General features: G+C 37.1%; 1 protein-coding gene across 7 annotated transcripts in view; it reads left to right on the top strand.

Annotated features, from left to right (window-relative positions):
* RNF115 (ring finger protein 115) overlaps positions 1 to 26,732 on the top strand; it is a gene marked incomplete at its 5' end in the record, with an annotated part of 89,708 nt that overhangs the window by 9,485 nt on the left and 53,491 nt on the right. For 5 of the 7 annotated variants that reach the window (XM_081306296.1, XM_081306295.1, XM_081306291.1 and 2 more), the window contains 2 exons: positions 22,018 to 22,076; positions 26,546 to 26,603. The exons of 1 other annotated variant lie outside the window; for it this stretch is intronic. In XM_081306296.1, the coding sequence (XP_081162422.1) occupies positions 22,018 to 22,076; positions 26,546 to 26,603 (117 nt within the window). Of the gene's footprint in view, positions 1 to 22,017; positions 22,077 to 23,076; positions 23,131 to 26,545; positions 26,604 to 26,732 lie in introns of those variants that run through there. One more of the 7 variants, XM_081306297.1, reaches the window with a different exon arrangement.

Raw genomic sequence — 26,732 nt, 5'->3', positions numbered from 1 at the left:
TACATACTATAAAATGATACTTAGGTGCACCTATTAGAAGCTTGAATGAACATTCTTAGGAATGAAGGTATCTAATCCTGAGTGAAACGCACTGTAAAAATGATGAGCAATCCTTATTAGCAAAGAAATAGGGCCTGTGCCAAAGTAGAAATATTTTAGATTGTTCTTAAAATGTCACATACAGAAGTTTAGGTTAGGTGCTGAGAGAGTCTTCTTTTTAAGTTTTTTGTTTCTGATTGTTAGCAGTTTAAAGTTTTTTAGCAAAAAAAAAAAAAAAAAAAAAGTTTTTTAGCAGTCCCCAGATGTAAACATACCAGATCTAGGTATGTTAATCTCTTGATTTTAAACCATGAATATTTTTTCTTGGAGCATAAATAGATTGTGAATTTCTTTTCCCAAAATAAATCAGTTAATTTTGTCTTCCTTGAAAACCTGTTGAGGGCTGGGGTTGTAGCTCAGTGGTAGAGTAGTAGAGCGCTTACCTTGCATGTGTGAATCATTGGGTTTGACCCTCAGCATCACATATAAACAAATAAACCAAAATAAAAGTATTGTGTCCATTTACAACTAAAAGAAAGAAAGAAAGAAAACCTGTTAAGACAGCTAATCTCTCTCCTTGATAATTTCAATAAGTGACTCAGGGAACTTTTGAGTAGCAAGACATGGTGCTGTATTTACCTTCTCCTTACCACTGTGTTGTACAGATTTGAATAGGCTTTAAATCTATAGAACCATCTTTTGATAAAGGTTTAATTGTTCACTCTTCACTGTACTTAGAATTTACATTTTCAAAAGAAAAAAATTACAGTAGTTATATGCTTTTTTCTGCCTTTTCCTGGATTAACTGAGATCTGCAGGCATCCTATAATGATGCTGATTTTCTTTTTTTTTTTTTTTTTTTAAATTTCTTTTTTTTTTTTTTTTAAAGAGAGAGAGTGAGAGAGAGAGGAGAGAGAGAGAGAGAGAGAGAATTTTTTAATATTTATTTTTTAGTTCTCGGCGGACACAACATCTTTGTTGGTATGTGGTGCTGAGGATCGAACCCGGGTCGCACGCATGCCAGGCGAGCGCGCTACCGCTTGAGCCACATCCCCAGCCCCATGATGCTGATTTTCTATTCTGATGGTTCTGAAACCTCTCAGATTTACTACCCTCATTTTCGCTTTTTTTTTTTTTGTATCAGGGATTGAACCCAGGGGCACTAGACCACTGAGCCACACCCCCAGCCCTATTTTGTATTTTTTTTAGAGGCAGGTCTCACTGAATTGCTTAGCGCCTCACCATTGCTGAGGCTGGCTTTGAACCCGTGATCCTCCTGTCTCAGCCTCCTGAACCTCTGGGATTGCAGGTGTGTGCCACTGTGCCTGTCTCCCAGCTTTCTTTTCTTTTTTATATGTTTCTTTTTTAGTTGTGGTTGGACACAACACCTTTATTTTATTTATTTTTATGTGGTGCTGAGGATTGAACCCAGGGCCTCACAGGTGCTAGGTGAGCAGTCTACCACTGAGCCACAACCCCAGCCCCCAGCTTCATTTTTTATTAAACATTTTGAAATCCCCCCTTTAATGAAATAAAACACACAGGTAATATAACTTTTCTGCACATAATTTTAAAAATTCTCAAGCTGTAAGATAAAGGATGCACAAGACCCTGGGTTCAATCCCCAGCATCACACACAAAAAAAGGATAAATAGAAAATAATTTATGACTAATTCTAAATCATAGTTCTTTTTAATTTTTATTTTTGTGGTGCTAGGGATATATATTTCAATCTATAAACATTGGATTTTCATAACAGGAAAATCTAGTAGATGTTATCACCAAACACAGAATCAGCTTGACATGATAGCTACCCAAGTGGACTTATATAAGGATATTTGGGACTTAAATGCCACTAGAAACAAAGCAGCAGAATCATGAACAATTCTTGGTCAAGGTACAAATAAAACAAAGTATACCTTTCTCTTGCTTTATTCAGCAGTTTCTTTTCTGAGCATACAGTGCATGTTAAAATTATATAGAAAGACTTGTTTAAATGTGGAATGGAATCAGGTCCTCGGCTTTGGTAAATACAAACAATGCATTTGTAAGTTTGAGAATAGAGAGATTTCATCACTTTCTGGACTTCTTATGCTTTCTTGGCGTCTGCTCATTAAATATCAGCAGCACTTTTTTTGTTTTGTTTTTTTCCAGTGTTGGCGATTGAACTCAGGACCTTGTGCAGGGTAGGCAAGTACCCTACCATGAGTGGTACCCCCGGTCTAAATTTCAGTAGCTCTTTATTGCTGTGACAACCAAAATGCCTTCCACAGATGTCTAGCGTGTCTCCTAGTGGATTGTATTTCTTTGTTAAGAGTGACTCCTAGGGCTGGGGTTGTGGCTCAGTAGCCGCATGCCCAGCATGTGTGAGGCACTGGGTTCAACCCTCAGCTCTGCATAAAAATAATAAGCAAAATAAAGGCATCGTGTCCTTCTACAATTAAAAATTACAAAAAAAAAAAAAAAAGAGTGACTTCTAAGCTGGGTGTGGTACACTCTTAAAATCCCAACAATTTGGCAGGCTGACTTAGGAGATTCACCAGTTGGAAGCTGGCCTGGGCAACTTCAGTGAGACCTGGTCTCAAAATGAAAAATATAAAGGTCTGGGGATGTAGCTCAGTACCTCAGTGGTAGAATTTCCTGGGCTCAATTTTCAGTCCTGGGGGGTGGGGGATCTAGACATAATGAAGAAAATTTTTTTATTTTATCATTTATTTCTTTTCTCTCTTTTTTTTTTTTTTGAATTTGCTACTTTAACAAAGTAACTCTTCGTTTTACAAGATTCAGTCTTGTCTTTTAGACATTTACAAGTTGCACTTGACAAAGGTTTACCTGTTCTTTAGGTACCTTTAAATTCTCATTTCCTTATCACTCTTCCTATTTATCTTTGCAGTACTGGGGATTGAATTTAGGGCCTCACACATGCAACCCTTTTAAAAAAATTTTTTTTTTTTTTTTTTTTTTTTTTTGAGAAACGTCTTTTGTAATTGCTAAGGCTGGCCTCAAGTTTTTTATTTTCCTGCTTCAGCCTCTTTAGTACCTAAGATTACAGGTGTGTGCCATACCCCTGGCTCCTTACCACTTTTACTACCATTTCCTTTGTCATTAGTGTTGAAACAGTGCCTGGTACATAGTAGATGTTCATTGGTTACTTGTTTAATGAGGGAATTGTAATTGTAGGCTTTTTTCCCCTTCACTTTCTGTCTGTGTACCTAATAAATGATGAGGATATCATAAAAAAAATTCCAAAAAAATACAAACCTGTAGACAATTGAATAAATAATTGGCTCAAAGCAGTGTTCCAGTGGACCACTTAGCATTACTGTTAGGCAGAGTTGAACCTTTTTGTTTTGAACATAGGATTGTTACTACATATGAGAGTAGAGGAGACTGTCCATAGATACATGCCCTTCAGAATGACTGAAGGGGTCTTTCATTAATCATTTGTAACTGAATTTGTTGAATATAACTTCATCTAGTAGATCTTTTCTAATTTAAGTAGTAGTCAGGGTACTAAACCCTCAAGCTTTGTAAACAGTTGATTCTGAGATTTTGAATTTATAGTGCCAGTTACTAGTGATCTTGTAACTTTGCTGAAAGTTTGGAGGCATTAGTGTATCTAGTTAAGAAAAGTTAGGTTGAAGATTGGAAATTTTGTAGCTTAACCTCATTGATTTGAAAAATATTAACTGTTATTTATTTGGATTGCTCATACACTGTGAAAACTGTTATAATTGTACACATTCACTTCATGTGTAATAACATGTAAAACATTAATTCATCAAATTAACTTTCTCTGCTAGTCTTGTTTTGAGTGTTTTAGATTAAAAAGTGATTGGCTGGACATGGTGGCACAGGCCTGTAATCCCAGTGACTGGGGAGGCTGACACAGGAGGATCACCATGTTTGAAGCCAGTCTTAGCAATTTAGCAACATTCTGCCTCAAAATAAAATATAAAATCTGGGTGTGGTGACCCACACCTATCATCCCAGTGGGTTGGGAGGCTGAAGCAAGGAGGATCATGAGTTCAAAGCCAGCCTCAGCAATTTAGCGAGGCCCTAGGCAACTTAGGGAGACCTTGTCTCTAAATAAAATATAAAAAACAGGTTTGGGTTAAGTGCCCCTGAGTTAATCCCCACTATCAAAAACAGAATATAACAAAACAAAACCCAAAGTAATTGAAAGTGATATTAATGAGAATCATAAAATGTTTAATTCCTTGAAATTTTCAACCTTTATGTATATAATTAATGGTGCTGGGGTTGAACCCAGGGCCTCACATACCAAACAAACCTTTTACTGCTCAGCTACATCCCCAGCCATCAACTTTATTTCATTAATACACTAAAATTATTGGCTTATTATTCTCTACCAAGTGCAGATGCTGATTCAATGAGAGGAACTTCCTTAACATCACACACTAGCATCCTGTTTTAATACAAGCAGCATTACATGGATAGATTCAGAGTTCCTAAGGTTTTTAATAAGGTTGGCAGTGTAACATAGATTTGTCTCATCCTGCAACACTCGTGCTAAGAAAGGATTCCAAATGAGTTTATTTCTATTCCCAAGTGTGATATTTTCTTCCAAGGACTGAGGTGTGCGCACAGGCACACACTTTGTATTTATGGAGTGTGAAGTGCAGCACTTTGAATTTGGTTTGTGTTTCATAGTAACAATAAAATACTAGGTACTATTCGATCTTGCACTCATTCAGCGACTTTATTAGTGTCTATTATATTCCAGGAGCTGTTCTAACTTAGTCTATGTTTAGAAAAAAGTAAAATGATTCATAAAACGTTGAGAAAAATGGGTAGTGGTATTAGGATTTAAGTATTTTCTCCTCCTTTAAACATTAAAATAGTGTAACTATTTCAGAATTAGAATAATACCTTTTTTCCCATTTTACATCTTGAAGTCACAACTTTTTATTCTTAAAAATGGTAGGAAAGGGCTTTAAGAATAAAAGTTGTGACTTCAAGATGTAAAACTAACAATTAACTCATTTTGCAACGTTATCTCTGTTCATAGTTGGTTTTATTGATTTTATTTTTGGTTTTTATTTATTTATTTTACTAATTAAATATATAAAGTATTATGTCACTGTGAGAAAAAAGTTTTCTTTTAGTCTTTTTTTTTTTTTTTTTTTTGTACTGGGGATTGAACCTAGGGTGCTAACTGCTGAGCCTTATCCCCTGTCCTCTTTATTTTTTATTTTGAAGCAGGGTCTTGCTGAGTTGCTTAGGGCCTTGGTAAGTTGCTGAGGCTGTGTGAATTTGCAGTCCTCCTGCCTCCGCCTCCTAAGCTGCTGGGATCACAGGTGTGTGCCACCGTGCCTGGCTTTCTCATTCCTTAAACACATTATTGAGCCTTCTAAGGCCTTATTTTCCTTGTCTGTAAACAAGGCAGTTTAGTTGCATTTATCTCTGCTATCTGCTTTAATGACTTGAGCATTTGGGTATTTTTGGATTTCATATAAGAGAATTTTGTTCTATAGTTTTTCCACATAGAAAATTATATGGTAGTCATCAGATTAATCTTTTTTTTTTTTTAAAGAGAGAGAGAGAGAGGAGAGAGAGAGAATTTTTAATATTTATTTTTTAGTTCTCGGTGGACACAACATCTTTGTTGGTATGTGGTGCTGAGGATCGAACCCGGGCCGCACGCATGCCAGGCGAGCGCGCTACCGCTTGAGCCACATCCCCAGCCCAATCAGATTAATCTTGTTGGGAGTTAAATATACCTTGAAACTATCTTCTTTATGAGTTACAAACTCATATGTTCTCTTGTTTTATGGTGACTAGCAATTTTGAAAATTGCTAGTCAGAATCCAGGACATAATGCAAAGCAATGTCAAGATTTTTTTCTCTTCGCCCTTTCTTTCTTTTTTATGGTGCTGGGGGTTGAATCCCTGCCCTTGCACATGCTAGACAAACACTCTTACCTATGTACCCACAGCCCAGCAATACCTTGTTAATGCCGGAAATGTTGACTGAATAAATTAACACTTGTTTTGAAGACTTGGGATTCAGTAGCATGTACATTTGACCTGGAAAAACTTTCTTTTTCTTTTTTTCAACCCTTATTTATTTTTATGTAGTGCTGAGGATCAAATCCTCACACATGCTGGGCAAGTGCTCTACCACTGAGCTATAATTCCAGTCCTTGGAAAACTTTCTTTTCAGAACTTATTAAAAAATAAATATACCTCATGGTTTTCCTTTGAGGTTGATTTTAAGTTGCTTTCATTATTAAAGTTCTATTCAGTGAACTCTATTGTTTTCTTACTCTGTAGTGGTCTGTGGCTACTGTTAAGGACCAGTTTGTATGTGATCTTTGCTGACTTGAATGCCTCTTGGTATCCTCATCTTCTTGATGGAAAGTCAATACAAGAATTCTGAGTACTTGTGATTTTTTAAAATATCTTTATTTTACTTATTTCTTTTAATGTGGTGCTGAGGCTCCAATCCAGGGCCTTGTACCTGCTAAGCGAGTGCTTTACCACTGAGCCACAACCCCAGCCCCTGAGTACTTGTATTTTGATAGAGAGGTCTAAACTAGAGATTTTGGATTGCCTTGAGGGCGGTGATAGGAAGATGTGGGTATATGTAATTTAAAGATCTGTTCTTTAACTTAATGATCTTTTTCTTTTTTGATACTAGGGATTAAACCAGGGTCACTCAACCACTGAGCCACATCCCCAGACTCCTTTGTTTTCTGTTTTGAGATAAGAGTCTCACTCAGTTGCTTAGTCTCTTGCTAAGTTGCTGAGGCTGGCACCTGCTTTAGCCTCCTGAGTTGCTGGGATTACAGGTGTGTGCCATTAAAAGTCTATGCCTTATTCCTGTCATTTGGTCTTAAAATAATACTTTTCAAATGAAATAATGATGATAGTAGGTGGTGATTTAAAAAAAATGTTTTTTTGTCAAATTGAAAAAGTTGGCAATTCACGTTCGTTTCTATTTTTTTTTTAATTTTAATTTTAAAATTGAACTGCTTTGTGGAATCTAAATGTTTGGAAATAATCAGTTATCTAAATAACTTTCTCAAACTTTGCCTGGAGATTTAATAGGAGTTCATTCATGATAAAATAGTTTATACTCTCCTCCATCCCCATCTCTATCCCTTCATTTCCCCATTTATGATGCAGTCTGTTTCTGAAAAATGAAAATATGGATCAGAATGGTTCTGAAAAAGTTATTCAGTAAAGCACCATGCTTAATATTCTTTAATTCATCCTTTTCCAGGTCTTTTTTTTTCCCTTAAGAGACCGTGATTGGGGCTGGGGCTGGGGCTGGGGCTCAGTGGTATGTGTGCCGGGCATGTGTAAGGCACTGGGTTCCATCATCAGCACCATGTAAAAATAACTAAATAAAGGCCCATCAACAAATAAAAAGATCTATTGAAAAAGAGACCATTGCTTAATAACTTAAGAAACATGGCTTAAGAAATGTTTCATATTCAAAAGAATTTATTAGACTTACAGTTGGTTGAGAACTTATTACATTTCAGGTACCGTTTATGATAATATGTAAATTCTAGATTATGATTTCCAACCTAATTTAATGCACTTGTGTCAGTTTCTTTGAAGTATTTGCAAAATTGAAACCTTGGTACTTAATGGGTGAGCAACATGATATTTTGACATACCTAAACATAGTGAAACCGTTACTAAAATATATGCAGTGGAAGTGATTTTATAGAGCATATGCTTTGTAGGTGATTTCTATGACTTGAAGTCCCAGATTCCTTTTTTTCTTTCTGCACAGCGTATGTAGAACTTAGACTATATTTGCTGAGTGAATGACTTGTCAATTTATGAAAGAAGATTCTATCAGCCTAAACTGGAAAGTAAGAAGATAAATTATAAACCAAATGACTGTGCCTTATGTTGTTGTCTTCCCCTGCCCCGTGAAACTGTCACCTTATATTGTTGTGTCTGTTCTCTCAGGGATTGCACCCAAGGGCTCATACTTGCTAAGCAAGTACAGTTTAAGTTTTATACAAGGTTAATTATACAGATTTACACTGTTTGAAATATTCAGCTTTTCAACTATTAACGCCTTGGTTTTTCACATTCTCCATCATTTCGTTCCTTCATTCCAGGACATGACTGAATGCTGACATTATCAGGGACTCCCACACACAAGGGTATCATCAGTGAACCTTCTTTAGCTCACTGTGTAGTGAGGCAGAAAATCAGGTCACAGGACAAAGCATTATTTGATGTGAGCTCACTGATGTGATGAACAAGAAACCAAATTTTCTAAGAACAATGAAGAACTAAACTACAAGAATTAGAAAAAAGGTTAACCTCATACAACAAAATGTAGCCAGAAAAGATTTAACTATATAGTGTTTTAGCTTACACTAAAGTAGTAGGAAATAGAGCAACCCAGTTGCACAGATTTAAAATGGTAAATGATCCCCCAAGTATCAGTCTTTAGCTCTAGGTGTGGCACAGTAGTTTGGTTTATTTATTTATTTATATGTGGTGCTGAGAATCAAACCCAGAGCCTCACACATGCTAGGCAAGCGCTCTGCAAGTGCTCTGCCACTGAACTACAACTCCAGCCCCTCTTCTCTTGTTTTTAACTGAGTAGATTGCTACACGAATGAGAGACATGACTTCCTTGCTTTTTGAAGGAGAGTTGGGTAAGTCAGTTGTGCTCTAGAAACAGGTCTTTACTGAGTCTGCGAAGGTACTGTTGGAACTGGGAGCAGAACTCAGAAGTTGTGTTGTCTTTATTTTGGAGTTTGAAAGAATTCCCCACGCAAAGACACTTCGCCGGGAGAATTCCAATTTTATTGCAAAAGGCTGTGTGCTTATATAGATCTGAGGGGAGATGGCAGGGCTTAGATAAATGGCGGGCCACCCGTTTATTGGCAAGTTCTTCCAGATATCAGCTCAGGAGCCCAGGAATTAGTTCTTATTGGGCTAAGGTTCCCCGCCAGCGAGAGTTTACACGGGTGGAACTTTTCGGGCCACTGCAGAAAAGGGGAAGGTAGGAAGAGGAGGTCGTTAGGCATGGCTTGTGTAGGTTTGTCTCTGTCTCTTCTGTTTTATACCATTGGTCTATATGTCTATTTTGGTACTAATACTGTGCCTAGTAATATTCCATTGTGTGTATGTACCACATTTTCTTTATCCATTCATCTCTTGAACGGCATCATTCTGCCTATCCAAGAGCATGGGAGATCTTTCCATCATCTCTCTTTTTTTTTTTTTTTTTTTTAAAGAGAGAGTGAGAGAGAGGGGGAGAGAGAGAGAGAGAGAAAGAGAGAGAGAATTTTTAATATTTATTTTTTAGTTCTCGGCGGACACAACATCTTTGTTGGTATGTGGTGCTGAGGATCAAACCCGGGCCGCATGCATGCCAGGCGAGCGCGCTACCGCTTGAGCCACATCCCCAGCCCTCCATCGTCTCTTTTTCAATTTCTTTTCTAGTGTTCTGTTTTCATTGTAGGTCTTTCACCTCTTGTTACATTGATCCCCAAGTATATTATTTTATTTTTTTGAGGCTATTGTGATTGAGGTGATTTTCCTAATTTCTCTTGGATTAATTGCTTATGTTTAGAAATGCATTTGATTTATGGGTATTGATTTTATATCCTGTTACTTTGCTGAATTCATTTATCTAAAAGTTTTCTGGTGGAATTTTTTGGATCTTCTAAATATAGAATTGTGTCATTAGCAATAGTGATAGTTTGAGTTCTTTTTTTTTCTGTGTGTATCCCTTTAATTTCTTTCATTTATCTGTCTGATATTGAATAGAAGTGATGAAAGAGGGCATCCCTGTCATTTTCCAGTTTTTAGAGTGACTGCTTTCAATTTTTCTCCATTTAGAATGATGCTGGCCTTGGGTTTAGCATACATAGCTTTTTAAATATTGAGGTATGTTCTTACTATCCTAGGTTTTTTTTTTTTTTTTTTTTTTTACTGTTTTGAACATGAAGAGGTGCTGTATCAGCATCTATTGGGATGATCAAATGATTCTTGTCTTTAAGACTATTGATGTGATGTGATGTGTGTATTGATATCCATAGGTTGAACTAACCTTGCATCCCTGGGATGAACCCCACTTGATTGTGGTGCACTATCTTTTTAATATGTTTTTGTATGTGACTTGCCAGAATTTAATTGAGATTTTTTGCGTCTGTGTTCATCAGGGATGTTGGTCTAGAGTTTTCTTTCCTTGATGGGTCTTAGTCTGGTTTTGGTATTAGGGTGATACTAGCTTCATAGGATGATTTTGGAAGAGTTCCCTCCTTTTCTATTTCATGGAGTAATTTGAAGAGTATTGGTATTAATTCTTCTCTGAAGGTCTTGTAGAACTCGGCTGAGGATCCGTCTGGTTGCAGACTTCTTTTGTTTGGTAGGCTTTTGATGGCATCTTCTATTTCATTGCTTGAAATTGATCTGTTTAAATTGTGTATGTCCTCCTGATTCAGTTTTGGCCGATCACATGCCTCTAGAAATTTGACGGAGTCTTCGGGATTTTCTGTTTTACTAGAGCATAAATTTTCAAAATAGTTTCTAATTATCTTCTGTATTTTAATAGTGTCTGTTGTAATATTTCCATGTTCATCGTAAATTTTAGTAATTTTTCTCTCTTCTTTTCGTGATGGTAGCTAAGGGTTTATCAATTTTATTTATTTTTTCAAAGAGCCAGCTTTTTTGTCTTGTCAATTTTTCAGTTGTTTGTTTCAGTTTTATTGATTTCAGCCCTGATTTTAATTATTTCCTGTCTTCTACTACTTGCGGTATTGATTTGTTCTTTTTTCTAGGACTTTGAGATGTAATGTCGGATAGTTTACTTGTTGACTTTTATTCTTTTAATGAATGAGCTTATTGCAATGAACTTTCCTCTTAGTACAGCCTACATAGTGTCCCAGGGATGTTGATATGTTGTATTGGAGTTCTCGCTTATTTTTTATGTCCTCCTGGACGTCTTCTGTTATCCATGCATCATTCAATAGTGTATTGTCCCAGTAGCTCGGGAGGCTGAGGCAGGATGATCACAAGTTCAAAGCCAGCCTCAGCAACAGGGGGCACTAAGCAACTTAGTGAGACCCTGTCTCTAAATACAGTACAAAATGAGGCTGGGGATGTGGCTCAGTGGTTGAGTGCCCCTGAGTTCAATCCCCAGTACCCTCTCCCCCGCCTCCCCGCCCCATATATTGTTTAGTCTCCTCTATTTTTTATTTTATTATTGATTTCTAATTTCATCCCATTATGGTCTGATAGTATGCAGGGTAGTATTTCTTTTTTTTTTTTTTTTGTATTTGCTAAGACTTGCTTTGCGGCATAACATATGGTCTATTTTAGAGAAGGATCCGTGTGCTGCTGAGAAACAGTGAATTTGCTTTTTGATGAATGAAATATTCTATATATGTCTGTTGAATCTAAATTATTGATTCCATAGTTTCTTTGTTTAATTTTTGTTTGGAAGATCTGTTCAGTGATGGGAGGTGTAGTAAAGTCACCCAGTATTATTGTGTTGTAGTCTTTTTGATTTTTGAAATTGAGAAGGGTTTGTTTGATATACATGGGTGCTCCATTGTTTGGGGCACAGATATATACGATTGTTATGTCTTTTTAAAAAATATTTTTTAGTTGTTGATGGACCTTTATTTTATTTATTTGTATGTGGTGCTGAGAATTGAACCCAGTGCCTCACGCGTTCTCAGCAAGTGCTTTTCCACTGAACCATAGCCCAGCCCCTTGTTATGTCTTTTCGATGTGTGATTCTCTAAAGCAGTATGAAAGGACCTTCTTTATCCTTTCTAACTTTGGTTTCAAGTTCACTTGATCTGAGGATGAAAACCCCTGCTTGTTTATGAGGTCCATGTGAGTTATATGTTTTTTTTTTTTTTCATTCTTTCACCTTGGCCTGTGGATGTCTTTTCCTATGAGATGAGTCTCTTGAAGGCAACATGATGTTGGGTCTTTTTTTTTTTTAATCCAATCTGCTAGTCTATTTCTTTTAATTGATGAGTTTAAGCCATTAATGTTCAGGGTTATTATTGAAATATGGTTTGTATTCCTGTTTATTTTTGGTTTTTAATCTTGACTTGGTTTCTCCTTTGATTATCTTTTCCTTTAGAGTGTTCCTGCCTTGGCTAATCTTCATTGTTGTTTTTCATTTCCTTCTCGTGGAATATTTTGCCAGGATGTTCAGTAGTGCAGGCTTTCTCGTTGTATTATCTTTTAACTTTTATTTATCATCGAATGTTTTTATTTCATTATCAAATCTAAAGCTATTTTTAGATTTTTATTTTTCTGGATATAAGCATATGCCAAGTTCTGAAAGAAAACGAAAACAGGGGCTGGGGATGTGGCTCAAGCGGTAGCGTGCTCGCCTGGCATGTGTGCAGCCCGGGTTCGATCCTCAGCACCACATACCAACAAAGATGTTGTGTCCGCCGAAAACTAAAAAATAATAAATATTAAAAAATTCTCTCTCTCTCTCTCTCTCTCCCTCTCTCCTCTTTCACTCTCTCTTAAGAAAAAAAAAAAAAAAGAAAACGAAAACAAATTTGTTTTCTTTCAGAACTTGGTATATGTTGTTGTAGGATCTCATAGCTTTGAAGGTTTGGGTTGAGAGGTCTGCTGAGATGAGAACTGGCTTCCCCTGTATGTCGTCTGAAACTTTTCTTTTGCGGTTTTTAAACTTCTATCTTTATTCTGTATGCTAGGCATTTTCATTATAATTTCATTGGTATGGATCTGTTATAATTTTGTACGTTTGGTATCCTGTAAGCCCTTGTATTTGATTTTCCAATTCATTCTTCATGTTTGGGAAATTTTCTGATTTTATTTTATTGAAGAGATTGTGCATTCCTTTGATTTATATCTCTGCGCCTTCCTCTATCCTGATAATTCTTAGATTTGTTCTTTTGTTGTTATCCCATAATTCTTGGAGGTTCTGTTCATGGTTTCTTACCATCTGCATTGTGTGGTCAACCTTATTTTCAAGATTATTTTTTTTTCCTTCATTGCCTGAGGTTCTGTCCTCCAAGTGATCTAGTCTGTTAGTGATGTTTTCTATTGAATTTTTTATTTGGTTTATTGTTTCCTTCATTTCAAGGATTTCTGTTTTTGTTTGTTGTTTCCCCCCCCTCCCCAGAATCTAACGCTTTCTTGAGGTAATCTTTTGCTATGTGTATTTGCTCTCTTATATCATTCTGTGCTTCGCAGATCATTTAACGTTCTGAACTCCTGAAATTTCATCTACTGTGCTGTCAATGGATTCTGTTATTAGAGCATCTTGGTTTGTTTGGGGCACTTTCTTCCCTTGTTTCTTTATGTTGCCCAGTGTCTTCTCTCTACAGTAGGGATCTGGGGTATTACAGTTTCTACCCTGTAATCTTGTTGTGTCCCTGCAGGGTGCCAGTATCTTGCCTCTGGTAGCCAGGCCTGCGGGACCTTGGCAAGGGTCTTGCAGTCCTGGCTGTTGTCTCTAGATGGAGACAGGCTGGGAGAGCCATGCCTTGCTAGGTGGGGGGCCGCAGTGCAGTGCTCTCCCGTGGGCCAGGGTCGCTCTACCCTGCCTTCTCCACACTTTGGGGTTGTGACTAATTTAATATTGTGATCTTAGGTTTTGACTTTCACACTAGACAGAAAATGCCTAGTCCTCTTGTTTTAGACAAAATAAAAATGTAAATATTGAGATTTGATAACACAGATGTATAAAAGCAAAGCTGTGGAATTGGGAAATTAATAGTATCTATACTATTTTTTCTTTTTTAGAGAGAGAGAGAGAGAGAGAGAGAGAGAGAGAGAGAGAGAGAATTTTTTAATATTTATTTCTTAGTTCTCAGCAGACACAACATCTTTGTTGGTATGTGGTGCTGAGGATCGAACCCGGGCCGCATGCATGCCAGACGAGCGCGCTACCGCCTGAGCCACATTCCCAGCCCCTCTATACTATTTTTGATATACTGAATAAATGTTGGTTACAAATTCATGTAAGTTTCATATTATGGGACTTGATGTAAATAGGTCCTGGCTTATACCTTATTGTCCTGTCAAGATGTCACATATTTTGATCATTCATCTCTTTTTATTTATTTTTTGCTACTGGGGATTGAACCCAGGGGCACTTGGCCACTGAGCTACATTCCCAGACCTTTTTATTTTTTATTTTGAGACAGGGTCTTGTTCAGTTGCTTAGGGCCTTGCTAAATTGCTAAGGCTGACTTTGAACTTGTGATCCTGCTATATCAGCCTCCTAAGTTCTGGGACTATTGGAGGTGCACACCACTGTGCCCGGTGATCACTGACCTTCGAAATACAGGAGGCAAAAGAAAGTAATGCTTTAAAACCATCCTTTCCCTTTTCTTCCTATATTATAGTGCTTTGTGACCTCTTATGCTATTCTAAGTGGGTAAGCATTAGGGTTAAGCAATGTTTAGGGAATTGTTCCTGACTCAGACTATTAATGTGAAACATGTTTCTCTTGATAGATATTTTTAGATGAAATAGGCAGCGGGACATCTGAAGCAGTTCACTCACGTGTACTAGCTACTAAACATCTTAAGTAGAGTTGTATGCAATAAACTTTTAGATCCTGGGAGGAAAGCAGTTTGATATAAACAGCTAAGTTCCTGTTGTCTAGTGATTTCGGGTAAGTAGCTTAGGTTTATTTGGCCTTTCTTTTATAGATGGAATGATAGAAATGGCTCACTGAATTGTTGTATAAGATTTTGTGACCAGGCTGGAGGTAGAGCTCAGTGATGAGAGGACATGCTTAGTATGTGTGAGGTCCTAGCTTTGACCCCTAGTGTGTGTGTGTGTGTGTGTGTGCGCTCACACACACACACACACACACACACACACACACACAAGATTTTGTGACCATGTGGGTAAAATCATTGGAAATACTACACAAGAGGAGAGAGGTTGAAGACTTAATGTATTAAGCAGAGGAAACATTTCTACAACACCATTATCTTTGGGTTACCTTTACTCCCCACTTCCCCACTCCAGCAAACTCTGTATGTGAGTGTATCAGGATGATACTAAGGCCAAGTCCTGGATGGGAAAAGGAGCAGGAAGGCAGAGAAGGACAGTGTATAACTCCTGTTTGACTTTTTTACAGTCTCCTCAATTCATGGAAATTTCCCCTAAATTAAAGTCACCTCTGGAAAATTTTTGGAAAAATTAAAATGTATATAAATTTATAAGTGATCAATGAGATACATAATTAAAATGCAACATGGTTGTAATCTTGGCGTAGGGCATGACTAAATTGTGATTATAACTAAGAATGTATAGCTAAGTAGTTTCAGTATATTCTATCAGGAAAAAGAAAGTGTCCAATTAGAAGGGGATGTGGGATGATGCTTTTTCATTGTAATTAAGAAAATCGGCATTCTGGGTTTTATGTATATGATCTCTGAATTTGACTTAATATGACTTTTTCTTCAGAAGACAGGTTCTCTCTTAGATTTCTGAGTTCATAAGGTTGAAGTTCAGACCTTGGGTTGTGTGTGTTCCACTGTAAGGCAGATGGGGGTAATGTAAATGGCATCTGTACTTTCAAGGCCTCATTTGGTCCGGCCATAAATCTTTCCATACAATCTTCTGCAAACTGCAATTACTATTCTTTTCTTTAAAAACAGTTATTTTCAATTAACATGGTTTAATGAAAAGAATATGGAATTTTGGATTCAAGAAAGATCACAGTTTATGGGTTAGGGTTGTGGCTCAAAGGCAGAGTGTGTGTGAGAGAGACTGGGTTCAATCCTCAGTACCACATAAAAATAAAATAAAATATTAATAAAAAATAAAGGTCAAGGTTTAAAGCTCTTTTTTATTCCATGGGCATTGTTCTGGTTTTCTTTTATTGTAAGAAATCACCCAAAATTTAGGGACTTAAAGTGACTGTTATCTCTTCTGTTCCTGTGGATTGACAAGTTCAGCTGGTCGGTTTTCACGCAGGGGATTTCTTCTGGTTGTGTTCTGACGAACCTCCAAGCTTGCTTCCCTGTTGTTGTCTGATGTTGCAGGGCTCCTTGGCTGGCCTCTCTGTCCAGCAGAAGAGTCTGGGTTTACCTTCGGGTTGCTCAAGGCTCCAGGGGTCAGGACGCAGAAGCTACCAGGCACTTGAGGGCTCTGGAACTCACAGTGTTCTCTTTAAATTTCAGGGTCTCCCAGATTCAAAGGGCTGGAAAACAGACTCCATCTCTTGAAAGGGGTGGGGAAGTCACACTGTAGAAGAGATGTGGATTGGGAGATTTTGAGGGGGCCATCTTTGGATAATTACCTGCCACGGACAATTTACTTCATTTTCATGCCTGTAGAATAGAAAGGACAACATTCACCTTACAGGGTAGTTAAGAGGACCATCACAGGGTAAAGTACATTGTTGGTGTTTTCCTAGGTGTAGATAGCTTTCCTCTTAATTCTCTAGGATAATAGATTATGTCTAATCTTTATTTTTACTTTGGATTGTTACAGTTTGATCTATAAGTGGTTTAGTTAACAGTTTCTTGATGTATGTTTCTTAGACTGTTGTAAATCAAAAACAATCAAACTTTTTTGTGGAAAATTTCAAGCACATTGAAGTGGAGAAAATACCACATTAACACAATAAAGGTTAGAAAATACATAGTCATCTCAGTTGTTGCAGAAAAAGCATTTGACAAGATTTAGCACCCGTTCGTGATGAAAGCCCTCAACAAATTAGGAATAGAAGACCATATTTGAAAAGCCCGTAGTGGACATCATACTCAGTGGTTGAAAACTTGTACTCTAAGATCAGAAACCAGGCAAAGAAGCCTAGTCTTACCACTGCTTTTCAACGTAGTGCTCAAAGTCCTAATTAGAGCAATTAGGTAAGAAAAAGAAAACACACACACACACACACACACACACACACACCCTTGCTAACAAATTCAGGAAATTTGCAGGACACAAAATGAACACGAAAATTAATCACATTTCTATACACTAAGCAATGAACAATTTGAAAAAGAAATTAAGAAAAAATTTCATTTATGGGCTAGAGTTGTGGCTCAATGATAGAGCATTTGCCTGGCATGTGTGAGGCCCTGGGCACTGCATATAAACAAACAAACAAATAAATAATCCATTTATAACTAAAAAATATTTTTTAAAAATTTCCATTTACACTAGCACCCCAAAGAATAAAACATACTTAGGAGTAAGCCTACCCAAGGAAGTAAAAAGCTAACATACTAAAAACTATAAAACACTGCTAAAAGAAATTTAAAGAAGATGAATAAATGGAAAGACATCATATGTTCATGGATTTGGAAGCTTAATTTTGTTAAGATATAAATACTACCAGTGATCTACAGATTCAACACAATTCCCTTTGAAAATCCCAATAACATTTTTTCCAACAATCGCAAAAATTGTTCTAAAATTCAGATGGAATCTCAAGGGATAATGAATAGCTAAAATAATTCTGAAAAATGCCAGGAGCGGTAGTGCACGACTTGTGAGGCTGAGGCAGGAGGATCATAAGTTCAAAGCCAGCCTCAGCAAAATCGAGACATGAAGCAATTCAGTGAGATTCTGTTTCTAAATAAAATCAAAATAAGACTGGGGATGTGGCTCAGTGGTTGAGTGCCCTGAGTTCAATCCCCAGTACCCCCGCCCCAACAAAAAATTCTGAAAAACAAAGTTGGAGGACTTACACTTCCTTACTTTAATCCATATGGTAAGCTGGAGTGTTCAAAACTGTGTGGTATTATCATAAAGATAGACCTAAACTGATGGAATAGAATAGAGAACTCACTCAAAAACTCTTGCTGGATGATTAGATGATATCAGATGATTTTTGACAAAGATACTTGTAACACTAAATGGGACAAGGACAACCTCTTCAACAAATGATGTTAGGAAAACAGTCTCTGAATGCAAAAACAATGAAGTTGAACCCTTATACTGTACACAAAAATCAACTAAAAGTGGATTAAAGACCTAAATGTAAGACCTCAAACTATAAAACTCATAGAAGAAAGGAGAAAAGCTTCGTGGCTTTGGATTTGGCAGTGATTTCTTGGATATGACACCAGAAGTATAGGTCATCAAACATAAAAATAGATAAAAGGGACTATATCAGACTTAAAAATTTTTGTGCATCAAAGAATTGTAACTCTGGTGTAGTGTTGGACTTTAAAGAGGTACAACTGAAATAGAAGATGGTATGTTTGTTTCTCAAACAATTAAAAATAGAATTACCATATGATCCAGCAATCCCACCTTTGGCTGTGTGTCCAAAAGAATTGAAAGCAGGATTTTGAAGAGAGATTTACACACCTATATTCACAGAAGCACTCTTCACAGTAGCTAAGAAGTAGAAACAATCCAAATGTTCTTCAGTAAGCAAAGTAAAGCAAAATAAAGTGTGGTATAAACATATCAGTCTTATTAAAAAGAAAGGAAATCCTGTCACATGCTACCATGTAGGTGAACCTTGAGAACTTTCATACTTAAGGAGATAAATCTGTCACAAAAAAATATTATATGATTTCACTTACATGAGATATCTAAAATTGTCAAATTAATAGAAACAAAGTAAAGTGGTAGTTACCAGGGATAGGGAGAGGAATAGAAAGGGGAAGTTGTTGTTTAATGGGTATAAAGTTTCACTTGCAAGACAAATGTTCTAGAGATCTGCTTCATGCAATGTGAATCTATGTAACATTCCTGAACTACACACTTAAAAATGTTTAAGGGGTTAAGTTTCTAGTTTCACTTGTTCTTTTTCTTTCTTTTTAACCACAAAAAAACATAAAATAAACCCACATAGACACACCTCCAAAAATTAACTCAGTTTTAACAACTGTCAGTGTATGTCAATATTATTTCCTCTCTCTCCTCTCTCAGTATTGTGCCTACGGATTAGTTTGATGTGATTAATGTAATTCTGTTGTGCAGTGGAGGGGTAGATTCCAGTGGATAGGGTCGGATCCTGAAGAGTAGTGCTAGTAAGTGGAATGATATAAGCCTTAAAAAACCCCCAAAACTAGAAACAGGAACAACAATATATTATTTTAGGGTTTTCAGGCTTCCAAGAGGCAGATTAAAGAAATGGAAGTGAGATAATTTCTGAGGCCAGGCTTTGTTCTGAAGTCAGTCTACTAAAGTATGAGACATCAATGCTTTTTTTTTAACTTTGATAGAGGATGATAAACTTGTCTGTGTTTTCTGTAACATTGATTGCAGGAGGGATAGTCCATGCATGTGAGCTGTGGTGGCTTATGGCCTGTTCCTAGAGCACACCTACGATCAAGTGTTTTTGAAGTCCACCATAAACACAGATGACCCTTAACCTCTAGCGACCCTCACCACTCTTGCTGCCCTCTCCTTCTGTAGCCACATATTGAACCTCATGGTCATCTGTGATAGTTTTTTGTTTTTGTTTGTTTTTTTTATACTGAGAATTGAACCCAGGGGTGCTCTATCACTGAGCCACATCCCCATCCCTTTTAATTTTTTATTAAACAGTGTCTTGTTAAGTCTCTGAGACTGGCTTAGAACTTGGGACCCTTGGCCTTCTGAGTACCTGGGATTACAGGGGTGTATCTTATTGGGTGTTTTTATATAATGAGACTTGAAAGTCAAAATTACTCTTTGATCTTTGGGTTCAGAATGGATTTGTGTTAGAAGGCATGAAAACAGCATTGATCTTGTACATCTGTATATCTTCATCAGAGCTCTTGGGTGACCAGTAGGTCTCAACAGAGGGCTTCAGGTACTGAGTGAACCACGTTGTAGACAGATGGATGGTCATCCAGGCTTTGTTGTTCCATTTGTAGAGCATAAGCAGAGTAGATTTAGTATACTTCTTCTGGGCCCTAGGACTCCCAGAATGGTAAATGAACATTGGCTTTGAAGCCAGCTGCAGTGGCCCCTCACAAGGTCAGCCTGTCCTTTGAGGCTAGGCCCTGACTTCTGTCTACCTATGAAAGTCCTGAGTGGCATCTTCAATATAAGGCTGTTTGGTCTACATTGAAAAATCTGGCTGGGTGCAGTGGTCCATGTCTGTAATCCCAGCAACTTGGGAGGCTGAGGCAGGAAGATTACAAGTTTGAGGCTAGCTGGGCAATTAGCAAGATCTTGTCTTAAAATTAAAAAATAAATAAAAACTGGAGAGGTAGCTCAATGGTAGAGTGCTTTCCTTAGCATGCATGAGGCCCTGGGTTTAATCCCTAGTAACACAAAATAAAATAAGGTATTGACTTATTGGGAAAGAAAGGGTTGGAGTTACAGCCGCCTGGGAGTATGGAGGTTGAAGCAGTAGAGGGAGGGATTCGGGGTTCATTTCTAGAGTAGTATGTCCATTATGAATATGTCTCAAGGGTTGAGAGTGTCTGATCACAGGGTAAAGTTTATGGTGATCTGGTTTTCTACAGTCTGCTCCCTGTTTGCCTATTCTGAATATCCACACTCATACAACTGTTTTCTGTCATCATGATCCTAAAAACATATTTTCCTTTTAAAAAAAAAAAATTGTCTCTTAGTTGTAGATGGACACAATACCTTGACTGATTTATTTTTATGTGGTGCTGAGGATCAAACCCAGCACCTGGCACAGGAGAGGCAAGCACTCCATCTCTGAGCCCCAGCCCCAGCCCCATAATTTTCTTCTTTTTATATTTATTTAGTTGTAGGTGAACACACAGTGGTTTTTATTTATTTTTATGTGGTGCTGAGGATTGAACCCAGTGCCTCACACATACGAGGCAAGCACTTTACCACTGAGCCACAGGCTCAGCCCCCCTAATTAATTAATTAATTTCTCTCTCTCTCTCTCTCTCTCTCTCTCTCTCTCTCTCTTTCTTCCTCCCTCCCTCCCTCCCTCCCTCCCTCACAACACTATGCCTTTATGCTAGACGGGGCGCTCTACTGCTGAGCCACAATCCCAGCCCCTATAATTTCCTTCTTAATTGAACAAACAGACTAGTATTTGGGGACTCTGTTCAGACAAAACCTTGATATTTATTTCATTTCCAGTATTCTTTGATGATATTAGTTATTTTATTAAATACTACCATTTGTTGATTTAACTGTCTTCTCATCAAACTAATCTCCTTGACATGAAGGATTGACCTTATTTTCTTTACATTCCTCTTAAGAAAGCCTTTGAATATTTAAGGTACCATTCTATCTTTGAAGAGCCAAATATTGCTACATCAGGGTCTGATAAAACAAAGTTTAGGGTTCATAAAGTATCAGGAACCAAAGTTGAAGAAGCCTTTCCCACATCTATTTTAAAAGGTAGTTAAAATATACTTTTTATTGTCATTTTCTTTTTTTTCTTTTCTCCTTTTAGTTGTGGTCATCCTGTGTTTTCCAGAATGGTCTTAAACTCATGATTCTTCTGCTTCAGCTCCCAAGTAGCACATGTTACTCTTCTTGGTTTATACTTTTGAAAACTATGATAAGCATCCCCTATCAATTACTAGAAAATTATAATTTTCTAGTCTGCGAATGGATTAGTGTTGTGATTCGTCTGATTTAGTTTGTCTCCTCCTGTATGTTCATATTTAAAAAATATTTCTATATCCATCTATTAATATCTTTTACGACTCTCATGTATGTAGTGGATCTTTTTTTTAAATTTGGAAATAAAATTAGATAATGAGTTCATTTCAGCTAAAAAATAAACCAACTGTCCTACCACTATCACCAAAACAATAACACAAAATAAACCAATGAACCCAAATTTTAAAAACAAGCAAAAATCAAGTTAACAAATTTTTGACACTCTCCTTCCATCTCTCAATAGAAACAATTTAGGTACCTATGAAGCCATCCCATAAACATCTTAGGGAATTCTTTATTTACCAGTGTATGATAGGAAAAAACCATCCCGGGAATCAGCAATTAAATACAACATTTCAGTACTTTACCTTGTACACTGCATACTATTCTGAAACTACATACTTAGCTTCCTAATGAAAAACCTTTATTTACTTCTTCCTTTCTCTTATAGGAATATACATGTCCCAGATGTGAATCAGGCTTTATTGAAGAAGTGACAGATGATTCCAGGTATTGTATAAGCTCATGAATAAATCAGGCATTCATTATTAAAACTGTTTTCTCTTGCCATCCACTGAATGAATTTGTTCTTTGACTCACACTATGAGAAAAGGAGAGAGCACAGACGCACAAGCACTATGTGCGTGTGTGTGCGCATGTGCACGTGAGAGGGCAGAAGAATGGGAGAGAGAAGGAAAAGAAAAGGGAAGATTTACAAAGTCATGTGATAGGGAGTGTGATGAGACCCATTGCTCATGATGGTGTTTCATTCTATACCCATAGCAGAGTGAATCTGGTAAGTTTTCATTTATTTTCTCAGACTTTGGGATTCTCTTAGATCATTGGTTACGTTTTTGGTGATCATTTTGTTGCTTGAAGGTAAACTGCTGTTATGTGTCTTTGGTGGGTTAGGGTGCAACTTCTCATAAAGACATCTGGGAAGGTAAATAGAATATTCTAGCCAAGGAGACTTGATTTGTCACTCTATTTTGAGGAAGCCTTGGATCCCTTGTTCTTATTTAAGATTATTACTGTCAAACTTTTGCCATCTTGCCACTGTAATATTAATATTTGTGTCTGTTATGCTTTGAAATTCATTTTCATTTGCTTTAGTTTCTTTTTTCTTTTTCTTTTTTTTTTTTTTGTGGTGCTGGGACTTGAACACAGGGCCGCGTGCATACTTGGCAAGCACTGTGCCACTGAGCTATGTGCCTAGCCCTCTCACTGGCCTTTGTAAAGGGGTAAAACTGAAAAAGGACAATATTATAGATTTATTCTTGGCTAATATGAATAAAATTATTAAAAATTGTAGACTAGCATTGATATTGTACTGGCATTTGTGTGTGTGTGGCTGAACATAATGGCACTTGTTCTTTGGGGTTAGTTAAATATTGGTTAAGGAAGTGAAGTTCCAGCTGTTAAAAAGAATCTGCAGTCTGAAGCTTCTTGATCTTAGAGTGACTTTGGGGATTTTAATGGCATTAGGTAATTTCTTTACCATTGCTGTTGGCAGAATCTAAGGTTGAAGTTCCCTTCAACAACCAAGAAAACTCCACGTTTTACAGTATGTACTGTTAGTTTTACTTTATTAATGATTGCTGATTATGTGTGTAAATGAGCTGGGGTTTCTGTGTGGCATGGGATCTAATTTGGTACAAACACTTACATGTTGATGTAATAATCTTGGTTTTAAATAACAATGCCAACACTGACCCTTTAAGATAGCATGACAGCAAAATTAGCAATGTGTGTGGAAGGGGTGCTAACTGGGGATAGCTTTTTATTTGTGCTGTTATAATTGCATCAAATACTTTATCAGGCACTTGTTTTCTGCATGTGTTGGATAAGAGCCTGTTGGTTGTAGGGGAGTAATCAATGAGACTTTTTTCCTCTTTTAAAACCGCAATCCTGGTTTCTTTAGGCAATGGTATTTCATACCTAGATATAGTCATAAATGATACAGTGATAAACGCCAGGATAAATCTTTTTCTAGCATGGAACTATGAATTCTGCAGCTCCACTTCTCATTTGACTTTAATTCTTTTATTTCTACCTTTATAGGTCAAAAAAAATAGTCTTACCTAGGTGCTTTTGGTAGCAATTACTGAGAAGTAATGATGGTGTTTAAAAAAAATTTTTTTTAGTTGTAGATGGACACAATGCCTTTATTTATTTATATGTGGTATTGAGGATCGAACCCAGTGCCTCACAGTTGCTCTACCACTGAGCCACAATCCCAACCCCAGTGATTGTGTTTTGAAAGAGATCAGTGTTTTAAATAAGCAAAGAAATCTTTTTCTTAGAATCAACCTTAGAAGCAGCATAAGATTCCCTTCTCTTTGTAAGTGTAAGTGTTTATTGATCTGAATACTTAGCAATTACAGTGATTAGATTTTAAAAATTAATAAGAGGAAGTCCTTGAATGTAAATATGGTATAATGGACCCCAAGTAAACCTACATCTAGAGAGGCATCTTGTGAATCTTCTTTAGCTTTGTAAAATTTCTCAGAACATTGTTTTTATTATCCCTTCTCTATGATTAGCTCTGTCACTTTTAAAATGCAAAGGAATGTTAAGGAAAGGGAGTGTTGGAGTTTCAGGGGGAGCAGAACCCTAAAAGATACAGTTGATGGTTTTAATTGCAAATTGATAGTTTGAGTTACTAATATTTAAATTCCTGAAACCATGTAGGAAAGGCAGAAAAGAAGAGCCTTGGAAGCTTGTTAGGCTCAGGCAATAAAATGGATATATAGCCATTCAACTTTGCCTTTCAGGGTATCTGGTAGTATTTAGTGTAGACGTACAGGTACACAAGTGCATGCTATACAATGGAAGTGATTTTTATAAAAGAATTTTTAACTTCTGAAGCAAAACAGGCGTTTTGTTGCTAATCAGAGAAAGGCCTGAGAACGATTACATGGAGATTGGCATTCGCTTTTTGCTTTTGATTTGACTAACAGGATGTGGACGGGTATTGTAATCCTGAAAATGAAAGCTATTATAATAGTTTGTAGATGTTCTATTGTTAGGGTTTTTGTATGTATGTTTATGCACTTATATGTGTCTCTTGAGCTGGTATCCAGCAGTTCTTGTGAGTCCTTCCATCCCCCTTTCTTTACAGTGTTAGTTTCTCCTCTTGGCAAATTTCATATGGACAATGAGATTTTTTTTTTTTTTTTTGTACCAGGGAATGAGCCCAGGGAGGTTTACCCACTGAGCCATATCCCCAGCCCTTTTTTATATTTTATTTTGAAACAGGGTCTCACTGAGTTGCTAAGTGCCTCGCTAAGTTGCTGAGGCTGGCTTTGAACTCAGTGATCCTTCTGCCTCAGCCTCCTGAGCCATTGGGATCACAGGTGTGCGCCACCAGGCCTGGCTTGGACAGTGAGATTTAATGTTTCTTTCCACTCTTCAGAGGCCTTGGGAATAGGTAGGTATTTTATCCTTTAAACATGTGATATTAATTCAACAACTTTTATTTTTGAGTCATTGATATTTTAAAGTGATGAGTGTTCTTTGTAATAAACACTAAATATTTTAGAGGCATGATAAGGGGTAGTCTTTGTCTTTTGAATTTATTTTTATGAAAGGAAGGAAAAGGGTTGAAGTGAATGAGAAAAATCCTAGATGTTTATAATACAAGGTAGAATTTAGGATTATTAGAGTGTAGAGGGGTATAGAGGATTCTTATTTGGTTAGTGAGTTCAGAAGTGATTTAATGGAAGAGGTAGTATTTGAGATGAGTTCTTCAGGATGGATAGGATAATCAAATAATTGGATAAATGATCAAAAGAAGAAGAAATATTTATTGAATCCTTTTCTAATGTGCTAAATTCTGTGCCAGACCCCTTATATGACTACATTTAATCATTCTCAGGAAATCTTATTTTCTCAAAGTTACCATCATCTGGTGGTCAAATGGTTTTGTTTATTTATTTATTTTTGGTACAGGGGATTGAGCCAGTGGTGCTGTACCACTGAGTACATACTCGCCCTTTTTTATTTTGGGTCACAGTCTCGCTAAAATTGCTGAGGCTTGAATTTGCAATCCTCCTGCCTCAGTCTCCCAATTATGGTTGAATGGTTTTATTGTGAAAAATTGTTGTTTTCTTAATCTCTCTGACTCTGTCTCTGTCTCTGTCTCTCTCTCTCTCTCTCTCTCTTTTTTTAAAGCAGTAGTCTCACTAAATTGCTGAGGCTAGTCTCCAACTTGAATTCTCCTGTCTCAGCCTTCTGAATCGCTGGGATTGTAGGCATGAGCCACTGCACCCAGCTTGTTTTCTTAGCCCCTCTGAGGATGAATGTTTTTCTTCTTTGTTAGGTCAGATTTGAATTGCATTACTGGCTGTGGGTTTTCCTTCCTTTTCTGTGGTGGTAGTTCTCCCCAAATTTTCACTTGATTTAGTCTGGGTCACTTGAAAACCACCTGATTCTGTGGTTTACTGTAATATTTTTTCATGGATGGAGCCACCTTCCAGTCTTTGTTTAACATACAGTATTTTTTCAGAGTTACAATTATTAGTTCATGTTAATTATACAAAATAATGGGTTTCATTGTGACATTTTCATACATGCATGTAATATGCTTTGATTGTATTCACCCTCCATATTACTCTCTCTCATGCCCTACGCTGCCTCTCTCTGGTCCCCTTCCCTTTCCTAATAGTCGGTCCCATTTCTACTTTTATATTATCTGCCCCGACTCCACTCCAGATCTCACATATATGAGAAAACAGGTAATACTCGTCTTTCTTAGTCTGGCTTGTTTTGTTTAACATGATGATCTTCAGTTCTTAATGAAATGATTCCATTTTTATTGACGCACATGCAGTCTTCACAATCCCCTTTGTAGGTGTTGTGTTGGGATGAGTTGTTTTTCCTTATTGGGCTTTGTTCTCATTATGCCATTCTATATTTAGCTTCTGGGAAGGGAGCTTGTTCCTGGGAATAGAATTACCACCATTCCTTTTTCTCTTCAGTTTTTTAGGTGGTGGCAGCAGCCGGATAGACAATAGCACATCAACTCGTTTTGCAGAGGTAAGTTTTCCCTTAGCTGTAGGGATTTTTTAGGAAGTGGGTGGGTGTTAAAACCAGACAGGTAATCACTTTCCAGGGCAGCAAAACATCAAAATTTGACTGAGTGTGTAAGAAAAATATGGGTAAGAG

This window comes from Spermophilus citellus, assembly GCF_964194105.1.
Source record: "Spermophilus citellus genome assembly, chromosome: 9".
NCBI lineage: Eukaryota > Metazoa > Chordata > Mammalia > Rodentia > Sciuridae > Spermophilus > Spermophilus citellus.
Note: the sequence above shows the minus strand (reverse complement) of the source record. Positions and strands in the feature narration are given on the sequence as shown.